This window comes from Hippopotamus amphibius, chromosome 2, assembly GCF_030028045.1.
Source record: "Hippopotamus amphibius kiboko isolate mHipAmp2 chromosome 2, mHipAmp2.hap2, whole genome shotgun sequence".
NCBI classification, from domain to species: domain Eukaryota; kingdom Metazoa; phylum Chordata; class Mammalia; order Artiodactyla; family Hippopotamidae; genus Hippopotamus; species Hippopotamus amphibius.
In genome coordinates, this window is record NC_080187.1 from 12,594,515 (window position 1) to 12,607,100 (window position 12,586).

Sequence of the window (12,586 nt, forward strand, 5' to 3'; positions counted from 1 at the left end):
CTCCACTATCCATCCTAAACTCCTGTCACCCTCAGCCGTCACCTCAGCAGGTCTTGGGGGCTGACCTGGTGGTGTGGCCCAAACCTTCGCTCCTGAGGGGTCTGAGACCTTGATAAACATACTCTTCTCAGGCCAGGGCTACCACATGTGTCCATTCACAGTTACAGCTGAGAAGGGAGTACCAGGAGGTACCCAGGTTATCTGGAACTCAGTCATCAGAGTTCCACATGGCCTTCTCTTTGTCCCCATTATGTGAAAGCAACCTTGCCCTGAGAGATGACTTAGCAAATGGATGCCTGGAATTGATGACCAAATATCCTCACTAACTGGTCTTTTCCCATTTGCCCTTATTTCTTCTAAAAAACTCAGTTTATCTGCCTCACATATAAAGTTCTACACACTATCACAATCATAACTAACCTTTTCTGGGCACTTACAGTGGGCCAGGCAATGTGTCACTTGCTTTACACAGATAAACTCAATTTTCATGAAATTCCAGAGGCTGGCTACTATACAGTCCATTTCATAGATGAGAAAAGAGAAGTTTAATAACAATAAGTAGCAGAGCCAAGATTTGAATCTAAAACCATTGTTCTCCTTAGCTACCTATATGGTGGTATAGTTGTCCATTGGCTTTCCTAATATAACTTGTAAGTCTCACTAAGTAATAACTTTTAGCTTATTGGTGAGGCTGTCCCATCCTTTTGTACCTTGCTTTAGGGCAGACCTTAGAAAAAACTCCTGGTCAGTTAAGATCCATTTTACAGTTTTTCCTCCAGCTTTATTGAGGTATAATTGACCTCAATAGAATTGCACATATTTAAAGTGTACAACAGATTGATTTGATATGCATATATTTTGTGGAATTATTATCACAATCACATTAACACAGCTATCACCTGGTTTTGTTTTGTGGTGAGAATGCTTGAAATTTACTATCTTAGCAATCTCAAGCATAAAATACAGTATTATTAACTATTGTCATCATGTTGTCTTTTAGATCCTCAGAACTTACTTATCTTATAATTGAAATCTGGTATCCCTTTGAAGGTTTATATAGTGTAAGTCTTCACAGTTGGCTTTTGTTTTTGTAATGCTAGTGCCGGACTTAAGTTTTGATTGCCGGAAGCAGCCACTTTAAAGATGGCTATCTTGAACAAACACATCATCAGCCACAGAACTAGATAAAGAAGGGGCTGCCTCCCTCATCCTCCCCTCCCTACCCCAATAAAAGTAGAACCCCAGGCCCCTGTGAGTTCTCTCTCTCTTTCTTCCCACTTTCTTCCTCTCCCTTCTTCTCTCTCTGCCCTCGACCTCACTGTGGCCCCAGGCATGCCAACTGCTTTCCAGGACCTGTGAGTAATAAACCCATTTTTTTAAAAAAATTATATATTTTATTTTTGGCTGCATTGGGTGTTTGTTGGTGTGCACAGGCTTTCTCTAGTTGTGTTGAGTGGGGGCTACTCTTTGTCATGGTGTGCAGGCTTCTCATTGCAGTGGCTTCTCTTTTAGAACACAGGCTCTAGGAGTGTGGGCTTCAGTAGTTATGGTTCACAGGCTCTAGAGCTCAGCCTCAGTAGTTGTGGTGCACCGGCTTAGCTGCTCCACAGCATGTGGGATCTTCCCAGACCAGGGCTCGAACCTGTGTCCCCTGCATTGGCAGGTGGATTCTTAACCACTGCACCACCAGGGAAGCCCAATAAACCCTTTTTTCCCAAAGCTTTCTGATGACTCTTGCTGAAAGATGTTTTGTAATCATAATAAAGATCACGGGGGCTGGTCCAGTCACAACATTAGTTATTGATGGGCTGTGACTGGCACAAAACATTTATTTAATCATGCTGCATATTTTCTTTTCCTCTTGAGGAAGATTGATACATTTTTTCATCTGATCTCCTTAGTTCCTCTGGATAAAATTTTATTTTTTCCCCCAATTTTTCTTCACTCTTCCTTCAAATCCCAAAACTATAGTTTGTATATCAGAAGTTTGACGTGCTGGACAGCATTCCTCATGGAATTTTTGTTTGACAGTGAAATTATTTGAAACCTATTGAAAATGAAGGTGGGATGGAGAGAGGAGGGAAGGAAGAAGGAGGCTCAGAGGCATTTTGCTTTCATGGACATTGTGGAACCTTCACAGTACTTACTGGAATTCTTTAGAAAATTGACAACTCAGTGATAAGATCCTAAGGGCAGAAAAATTTATAGTGAATTTCAGGAAACACTTGGACTGAACTCAGTGAAAAGGTGTATGATAGTATGACTATTTCCAACCCCATTATAAAACTTGGAATATTATTTGGGAAGGGACCATAGATATATTTTCATATAGTTTTGTTTAAATGGCTAAAATTTATTGAGGGCTTGCTATATGCAGGACTCTTCCAAATGCCGAAAACATAAGCATGTCTTAGAACATTTATTATATCATTTAATGTTCACAACAATCCACTTTTCAAATGAAAAACTGAGGCACAGAGAGGTTAATGTGCTTGCCCAAGACCACAGAGTTGGTAAATGGTGGATCTGGGCTTCCAGTCCAAGCAATATAATTTCAGAACTAGGGACCTGAAGCTTAGAGAAGTTAAGTAAATATTCCAAAATTACCTAAGTGTAGAAAGATGACCAAAATGGTGGAGCAGAAAGATCCTGAGCTCACCGCCTCTCATAGACACACCAAAATTACAACTATTTACAGAACAACTATCTATGACAGTGACCCAAAGACTAGCAGAAAAGATTTTCCACAACTAAAGACATAAAGAAGGAACCACAATGAGATGGGTAGGAAGGGTAGAGATACAGTGGAGTCAAGACCCATGCCCTTGTGTAGGTGACCCACAAATGGGAGGATAAACACAGTTGCAGAGGTTCTTCCCAAGGAGCAAGGGAGCTGAGCCCCACATTGAGCTCCCAGGCATAGGGGTCCTGCACCAGGGAGATGAGCCCTCAAAGCATCTGGCATTGAAGACCACTGGGGCTTGCATAGGGGAGAGCCAGTGGGCTGTAGGAAACAGAGACTTTGCCCTTACAGGGCACATGCAAAATCTCACATGCCCATGTCCCAGCTCAGAGGCAGTAATTTCAAAGGAGTCTGGGTCCTACCCACTTATGGATCTTGGAGAACCTCCCCAAGAGGCAGGAGGCAACTGGGATTTCCCCTGTGGACATAGATGCTAGTGGCAGCCATTTTGGGAAGCTCATTATATCATAAGAAAACTGGTGCTGGCAAGTGTCATTTTGGAGTCCTCCCTCTAGCCTATTAAGGCCAGGGGCTTATCTGCCCACCAGAGGGGTAGTGTCAATCTCTGGACCCCCTCGCTGAGCAGCCAGGTGTGCAGGGACTTGGCCCTGTCCAACAGCAGGCCAGCACCTTCACTGTTACCATGGGTCTCATAGCCAGGTACCCAGGGACCCAGCCCTGCCTACCAGTGGGCCAGCAGCCACCTCTTGAGGCAGGGCCTGGTAGCCAACTGGGCCTGGGGCTTGCCTGTTTACCAGCACAGGCTTCAATAGTCAGCCCTATCAAAACAGTAGGGCCCATGGTGCCCACATAAGGGGCACCCCTAGAGCATATAGCTCTGGTGTAGGGGGGTATGCTGCTGGGCCCCACAGAACATCTCTACGTAAGGCTACTTTGTCAAGATGAGGAAACATAACAAAACTACCTAATTCATAGAAATAAACACAGAGAATTAGGCAAAAAGAGGAGACAGAGGTATATGTTCTAAATGAAGGAACAAGACAAAAACCCAGAAAAACTAAGAAGATGGAGACAAGAAATCTATCTGATAAAGAGTTCAAGGTAATGATGATAAAGATGCTCAACAAACTTGGGAGAAGAATGGATGCATAGAATAAGATGTTTAACAAAGAGTTAGAAAATATAAGAAGATCCAAACAATGTTGAAGAATAAGTTACCAAAAAAATACACTAGAAGGAATCAACAGTAGACTAGTCGATACAAGGAACAGGTCAGCAAACTGGAAGACGGAATAGTGGAAATCACTGAAGCTGAACAACAACAACAAAAAGAATTTTAAAAAAATGAGGACAGTTTCAGAGATCTCTGGGACAACATCAAGCATCTTGACACTTACATTATATGGATCCCAGAAGGAAAAGAGAAAGAGAAAGGGACAGAGAATTTATTTGAAGAGATTATGGCTGAAAACTTCCTTAACCTGGGAAAGGAAACAGACATCAAGGCCCAATAAGCACAGAAAGTCCCAAACAAGATGAACCCAAAGATATCCATATTAAGACACATCATAATTAAAATGGCAAAAATTAAAGATAGAGTATCCCACAAAGACCCCAAATTGCCAGTGCAATTTGGCACTGAGAAAAAAGAGCAAACCTGAAGGTATTATGCTCCCTGACTTTAAAGTATACTACAACCCTGCAGTAATCAAAACAGCATGGTTTTGGCACAAAAACAGACACATAGATCAATTGAACAGAATAGAAAGTCCAGAATTAAACCCACACATTTATGGTCAATTCATCTATGACAAATGAGGCAGGATTATGCAATGGGGAAAAGACAAAAGATGGTCACTTCAATAAGTGGTGTTGGGAAAACTGGACAGCTACACATAAAAAAAAGTGAGATTAGAACATTTACTCACACCATGTTAAAAAGTAAACTCAAAATGAATTTAAGACCTAAATGTAGCACCTGAAACTGTAAAACTCTTAGAAGGTAACATAGGCAGAACACTCTACATAAATCATAGCATATTTTTTTTTGATCTGTCTCCTAAGGCAAAGGAAATAAAAGCAAAAACAAACACATGGGGCCTAATTAAACTTAAAGGCATTTGCATAGCAAAGGAAACATTGTCAAAATGAAAAGAACCTACTGAATGGGAGAAAATATTTGCAAATGACATGACCGATAAGAGGTTAATATCCAAAATATATAAACAGGTCCTACAATGCAACATCAAAAAAAGACAAGCAACCTGATTAAAAAATGGGCAGAAGACCTGAATAGACATCCTCCTAAAGATGACATACAGATGGCCAACAGGCACAAGAAAAGCTGCTCAACATCGTTAATCATCAGAGAAACACAAATCAAAACTGCAGTGAGATATCACCTCATACCTGTCAGCATGGCTATTATCAGAAAGACCACAGATAACAAATATTGGCAAGGATAAAGAGAAAAGGGATCCCTAGTGCACTGTTAGTGGTAATGTAAGTTGGTTTAGCCACTGGAAAACAGTATGGAGTTTCCTCAAAAAATTAAAAATAGAACTACCACATGATCCAGAAATTCCACTTCTGCATATTTTTGTGAAGAAAACAAAAGTGCTAATTTGCAAAGATATAGGCACCTTTATGTTCATTGCAGCATTATTTATATAGTATAATAGCCAAGATACGGAAGCAACCTGTGTCCATCGATAGATGAACAGATAAAGAAATTGTGGTGTATATATAACAGAATATTATTCAGCCATAAAAAAAAAAAACAGAATGAAATCTTGCCATTTGTGACAACATGGATGAACGTAGAGGGCATTATACCAAGTGAAATAAGTCAGACAGAGAAAGAAAAATACCATATGTTTCCACTTATCTGTGGAATCTAAAACCAAAATCAACGAACAAACAGAACAAAACAGAAACAGACTCATAGACACAGAGAACAAACAGGTAGTTGCTGAGGGTAGGAGGGTGGGGATGAGTGAAGTAGCTGAGGGCGATTAAGAGGTACAAACTTCCAGGTGTACAATGAATAAGACACGGGGGATGTGATGTACAGCAAGGGGAATACAATCGATAACAGTGTAATAACTTTTTAGGGTGACAGAGGGTCACTAGACTTGTGGTCATCATTTTGTGATGTATAAAAATATCCAATGAATATACTGCACAAGTGAAAGTAATATTGCAAGTCAATTTACTTAAATGAAAGAAAAAACACATTAAAAAGCCCCACAAAGTTACCAAAGGATAAATCTGGAATGTTTCCATTTGACCACAACCATGTGGTGAGGTCATTCACTCTATCTATTACATAGATGAGAAAATGAGGCTTAAGGAGACTTAGTGACTGGTTCAAGGTCACACAGTTTGTGCGACTGAGTTGTAACAAGGGTTTTCACTCAGATATTTAGGATCTTATTACTATGCTGGTGCAGCAGCCTCCTCTGACACAGATGTAAAGAGCTTTGGAGAAATTATGAGCTGCTCTAAAGGTCACAAGAGAATCAACCAGCCAGACCAAGGGGTTTGTGCATAAGATTAACAGCTCATATGAGGGCATTGACCCATGGAGGCTGCTTGTGAGCTGACCCACAGAACTAACATTCAAAAAACCTGACTTGCCAAGTTTTCCCTTGCTTTCCATCAGGACACCTATTGCACAACACTGGTCATGTATGTGACACACAAGCTCCAGAGACCGTGGAAGACAAGGAAGGAAAAAATGTGTATAATACAGTAGGAGATCAATATCCATGGCTCATTTATTTTTACCAAAGAGTATCATAATCTTGTCTTGCAGCTGTCTCCTCTCCCTTACTGAGCTGTAATTAACCAGGAGCTATGGTTGATTTATCTTTGCAGTATTTTCATAATTGAATGCAGTTCCTGGCACAGAGCAGGTGTTTCGTGAGTTCTTATTGAATGAATGAATGCTGAGATGTACTCTATAGAGGTTATGCTACTCTGTCTTCCTCATTAGCTTTTCTTTGCAGTGGGGGCTGTTTTGGGTCTTCGTTGCTGTGTGTGGGCTTTCTCTAGTTGTGGTGAGTGGGGGCTACTCTTCGTCGTGGTGGTGGGCTTCTCAGTGTGGCAGCTTCTCTTGTTGCAGGGCACGGGATCTAGGCTTGCGGGCTTCAGTAGTTGCAGCACGTGGGCTCAGTATTTGTGGCTCGCGGGCTCTAGAGCACAGGCTCAGTAGTTGTGGCACACAGGCTTAGTTGCGCCGCGGCATGTGGGATCTTCCCGGACCAGGGATGGAACCCGTGTCCCCTGCGTTGGCAGGTGGATTCTTAACCACTGCACCACCAGGGAAGTCCCTCATCAGCTTTTTCAAGGCCTGCTTCACGTCCTTGTTCCTAAGGCTGTAGATAAAAGGGTTCAACATGGGGGTAACTACTGTATAGATGACAGTGATCACACGATCTTTCATTACTGAGTAGGTGGACGAGGGGCGGATATACACGGATATTATGGTCCCATAGAATAGTGCCACAACCGTGAGGTGGGACCCACAGGTGGAGAAGACCTTGTACCTGCCTCTCCCGGAAGGGGCCCTCAGTACGGCGCGGGTGATGTAGATGTAAGAGACAACGATGAAGATGAAGGGGCTCATGATCACAAAGGAGCCCTCCGTGAAGGCCAGGAGCTCATTGACAGAGGTGTCAGAGCAGGAGAGCATGAGCAGCGGCTGCACGTCACAAAAGAAGTGGTGGATGACGTTGGGCCCACAGAAGGAGAGGCGGGCCATGAGGATGGTGTGGGTGAGCGAGTGGAGGTGGGACACCACCCAGGATGCTGTCACGAGCAGGAGGCAGCGCCTGGAGTTCATGGTTGTGGTGTAATGCAGTGGGTTGCAGATGGCCACGTAGCGGTCAATGGCCATGGCAGCCAGCAGGAAGCTGTCGGTGATCCCAAAGGCCACAAAGAAATACATCTGGGCAAGGCAGTGGGCAAAGAGGATGGTCTTTCTCTGAGTCAGCATGTTCAGTAACATCCGTGGCACGATGACAGTTGTAAAGCAGATGTCCACCAGGGACAGGCTGGAGAGGAAGAAGTACATGGGAGTGTGGAGGCGGGCATCCCCCCGGATGGCTGCAATGATGACCGAGTTGCCAGCCACGTTGACCAGATACATGGCCAGGAAGCTGGCAAAGAGCCACAACTGATGTTTAGGATCACTGGTCAGTCCCAGAAGGAGGAATTCAGTCATACGGCTCTGGTTTCCCCTCATCATTGATTTCCTGCAAGTAAAAATTGTGAAGGCATGTTAGATGTGTGTCTTGGCTTAGAGTCTTCTATCTGGGAGAGGGGATATTGCATAACTTATTCCAGCTTGTGCCTTTCATATGGGAAGTCATTCATGTAGACTCCCATATATTCCATGATAAAACTTCATACGATTGGTTTTGACACACCTTAATTTTAATTTAAACTTTGCATCTGACTCATTTTGTTAACTTGGACAAGGTTAACAAAACTTCAATTTTTGTTCCTTGTCCAAAAGATAAAGCTTGTAATACCCATATTTTTTTGGGTAAATGGTAAAGATCCTAAGAGAAGTGTTTAGAAAGTAATCATTTTGGTTGATTTCCTAAGTTGTATCTAAGGCATCCTTTTGTTCTGTCTGGCCTCAGTTACAAATCAGCCTGCTAATCTTCAGCTGCCTCCTGGCCAGATGATTCTGCCCAGGATTTCTCTCTTTCTGATTCTCCAATGTACAGAAAATAGGGTATTCTAAGTTCTCCCTATAGAAATCACATAAGCCTTGTAGAGACTGTGTTCCTGAATTCAACCTTGTTTGAAAAAAAGTAGTTTGGAATGCATTTAGGAGTTTGCTAATGAGCAGGAAGGTCTGACTAGGAGTGGCTGGGATCTGGAAACTTGACACATCCATCAGGGTGGGGAACTCTCGAGGGTGAGTGGCAAGTTGGAGAGATGTCTCTGGCAGAGGGAGCCTATTTACCCAACATTGAGCTTGGTGGTTTAGGAAGGTGGACGGCATCAGAGAAGAAATAGAGAAACTAAGAGGTGGGTGCTCTTACAGGCAAGGAGAGTCCAAGGGGTGATAGCGTTGTCAATGGAAATGTGAGAAGAGGTAGCATTCTGGCAAAAAACAGGGACATATGATTAGGAAGGTGCTGAGGTTCAGGAATAGGTCCTTTCTGTCCCCAAAGGCAAGAACAGGGGAGACTAAGCTAAGGCTCCAGTCTGGAGTGCCAATGCAAGGGATTCAGGCCCTAGTCATCTACCTACCAAGCTGGAACTCAGTTAAAACGGTGCAAGACAAGAAACGATTGGGACATAGAGTTAGAAGCATCCAGCAGCCATCTGGGTTGATAGTGGAACCACTGAGTTACAGAACATGTACTCCTTGTGTCCACCCTGCCTAGGGACAGGATTGGCTTCGGAGAAAACAGCAGAAAGGAAAGCCTACCAGTAAGTGGTCAGATACTCCCAGGTAAGGGAGGGTAGATTTAGGGATTCATATTTTGAATTAAAGGAAATCCATATCTGGTACTCCTTGTGTCCTCATAACCTTCCTGGTCCTTTTGAAGAGTCAAAAGCAAATCGAAGTACTAGTGATGTTTTTGATGCTTAGTGATCTTGAATGAAACTCACTGCCCTGCTTAGGAGAACTCAGACTTTTTATTTCTCTTTTAACACGTAAACAAGTACATGCATACAGAAGCATTGTTTCTAGAAGCATTTCCTTTCTCTCTGAGATACTTAGTGCTTGGGCCAAGTTGGAAAGGGACTACTAAGGCACGGACAACATCTGGAGAGGTTTATGATGAAAGCACTATCAAGGCAGGGTTCAAGTCTGTTTCACTTCCCACTGTTTGACAGTGACTTGCATAGGACCTACTTCATAGTAGCTGCATGATGAATACTGCTGAGAGATTGAACCAGATACATCACCCCAATCACCCCTTGCAAGATTCTGGGTTTTACACTGGTAACTTGGAGATTAGTCTCCAAGGATCAGGAGAGTTGATGAGAAAAGTTAGTGATTTGGGAATTAGTTCTGGTTCAGATACTTACTATTTCCCCTGGCAATATCTCTATATTTCCATTTATTTTCTCATCTGAAAAATGGGGAAAATAAAGTCACCTAGAAGTTTATTATTCAGTTCAAATAAGGTAATATATTTGAAAAGTGCTTGAGATCTACAAGATTCTGTGCAAATGTTGCTTATATTACTACTAATAGTTTTTTTAGTATTCTAAACACTGAATTTTAGTATTCTAACTACTGAATTGGGTACAACTGAAAAATAGTACATGCAATCTAGAGAGAGCCAGGCAGAGGGGAGCTACTGTGTTTAGGGGGAGGAGACTAAAGTGGTCACTGGACAGAGTGTAAGCGCTAAGCTGGAGGTGACAAAAGAGCAACAGAGTGAACACCTAGGACAAAATTGGTCTTTCCTGGGAAACAAGATATTAATTAATTAATTAACTGGAAAAAAATAGAAATGGTAATCAAAACCATTTTCCTCTCAAAAAACCTCAGCCCCAAATGGTTTTAGGGTGAATTCTACCAAACTTCCAAGAATATTTCATGACCTAAGAATCCTGCTCCTAGATTAATGTCCCAGAGAAATGTCTATACAGGCAGATAACAGCTTACGGATGAAGATGTTTTGACACACTCATTCGAGGTCATGGGGAGTTAGCAGTAATCTGGGTGTCTGTCACTGAGATGGTGAATGTGACAGAAGGGTACCCAGGGGCACGATGCAGCTGTTTAGAAGCAACTGACTAGAAGTATTGAGAGCAACATTGGTAGATTTTAAAAACATAATCTGAGTGAAAAAATAAGAAAATAAGTGAGATCTGTAACACAAGATGGCTTGTATAATGGAAAATGCAACAAAATGGTAATCATTTCATGATGTGTATATATATATCAAAACATCACATTTGACAGCTTAAAATATTTAAAAATGCAACAAATCGACACGTATATCTGTACACAAAGTTAAACATTAAGCATATTAGAATGGAGGACGGCAGTAGGAGTGGGGAGTTCATGAGTGAGTGAGGAAGCAGACAGACAAATGAAACAAACAAATAAAAGAGGGACCCAGTGCTAGCAATATGTTAGGAACTGAGGTGTGTGGTTAATTTAATCCTTTGCATCTGAACTGTATGAATAAGAAGAAGAATACTGTATCAAGTCTTAACTAGAACTCAGGGGACTTCCCTTCTGCTTCTCAGAGCATGACATCATCAGGAACACAGATGCCAGGTCACCCAGCTGAAACATTGCTAGTAAACAGAGTCCCCTATCTCCTGAACTGTGTCCCTTGACCCTCTGTAATCAAATTTGGATTAAGTCTAGATCTTAGATTGAAATGCCAGAGCCAAGGATTCTACTAAGCCTGGCAGTACCAGCATCCTCTGTTAGCTGACTTTACTCCTTGATATTAGTTATGCTTTTCTTTCATGGCTTAACTGACTGATTTATAATTCACTCAGCACATTTTCACTGAGTGCCAACCATGGGGCTCAGAGGAACCATGAGAGCCATTCCGATGTTTGAAAACAGGAACTTGTCCCCAGGTTTATTCTCTGAGTGTACTTTCCCCAGTTTCTTCCAAACCTTATCCAACAGAACCTGGCATCATTTTACCATCTATAGTCACCTTTTTAAGCTACTGGCTGGCATGGCTAAAGCTCCCTGTGTGATAGCCAAATATTTCCTTTTAGATTGTAAATTTCTGGGGGACATTTGTAAAATTGTAGTTTGTTGGAGATGGAAGTGATCTTAATAATTTATCCATTTCATAGGTTTCCAAACTGTGCTTCCTTAAGGCACTCAGGGGTTACCCCAGGAGGGGTTGAGAAACTGAAGGGAATGCTAACTGTGTGGGAGGACCTCCGGGTCTCTTCTTCTTTAATTGGAGCAATTCTGCTATCTAGTATTTTACACTTTGCATTACTTCAAGAAATATTATGAAGATGTAGTTGAAAACAACATACTCGCTTTATGTAGGGAAAACTCGAGGCTCAGAGAGGGAGTGATTTACCCAATACCTCAATCTCCCCTTACCACTCTCATGTGTCAGCTCATGGCCCATGCTGTTCTGAAGATGTTCAGAGGTTGGGGTGAGGCATGGCATCTGGAGCCATCCTCAGTAGGCCTGGCTTTGGAGACAAGGCTGGGTCAGTAGGAGCTGGGTTCTACAGCATTAGGGCGATTACATCTACCCCATCTCAAGTGCAGAGCCTCCTTCCTTGGGGTCTTACCCACCAAGAACAAATCCTTCCTCTGTTATATATATGAGAAAGGAAAAACAGAGAAGTGTGGAGACTATTGGAAGTTTAGGCAGATGACCTGATTTGTAGTCTCAGCTATACTGAGCCTCACATTTGTTCCTTGTAAAGAGAGGATGTTTTGCAAAATGATTTCTCAGTTTCTAATACTCCAGGATTTGTAGGACTTGGGCATAGTGATGGGGTTGATGATAACGGCTACTTACTCAGAAAAGGGATGGTGACCTCCAGGGTGACCATTAGAGAGTCCAGGCATCTTCTCCTCAGCCTCATTGGCCTTGGTGATTAGGAGAGGAACGTGGGGGTAGGGAGGTAGGCAGAGCTCTCAGGTCAAGCAAGGAAAGAAAAGTTCCCAGCTTGGTGTGGGAGCTGATGGGACTCACTAGATCTTGGGAGTTGCGTGTGTGTGATTGTCATCTCAAACACTTCTCTCTCTCCCTTTAGATAAGTAATCTTTCAATGTAGCCCCAGGCATCTGGAACTCAAAGCTGTCTCCCCTCCTCAGCTACCATTACTCAAATGATGAGGGAGTGGGTACCTGGAAGTAGGTGATTGCCCTTCATGTAACCTCACCCCAAGGAGACACTC

The 12,586-nt window shown here is 42.5% G+C and overlaps 1 protein-coding gene across 1 annotated transcript; it reads right to left on the reverse strand.

Annotated features, from left to right (window-relative positions):
• Positions 1-6,697: 6,697 nt before the first annotated feature.
• On the reverse strand, positions 6,698-7,955 carry LOC130844270 (olfactory receptor 1L4-like). The gene is made up of 2 exons (XM_057720589.1): positions 7,044-7,955; positions 6,698-6,745 (listed from the first exon to the last, which is right to left on the reverse strand). The coding sequence occupies exons 1-2, from the start codon at positions 7,953-7,955 to the stop codon at positions 6,698-6,700; spliced, it is 960 nt and encodes a 319-aa protein (XP_057576572.1).
• Between the last annotated feature and the right edge of the window lie 4,631 nt (positions 7,956-12,586).

Bases quoted from the DNA above. Each gene is read 5' to 3' on its own strand.
- LOC130844270 (XM_057720589.1), bottom strand. From the start codon at position 7,955: ATGATGAGGGGAAACCAGAGCCGTATGACTGAATTCCTCCTTCTGGGA. The intron at 6,746-7,043 runs ATGAGGGACTTC...GAGAAAGCCCAC, and splicing joins AGCAGGCCTTGAAAAAGCTG to ACACAGCAACGAAGACCCAA.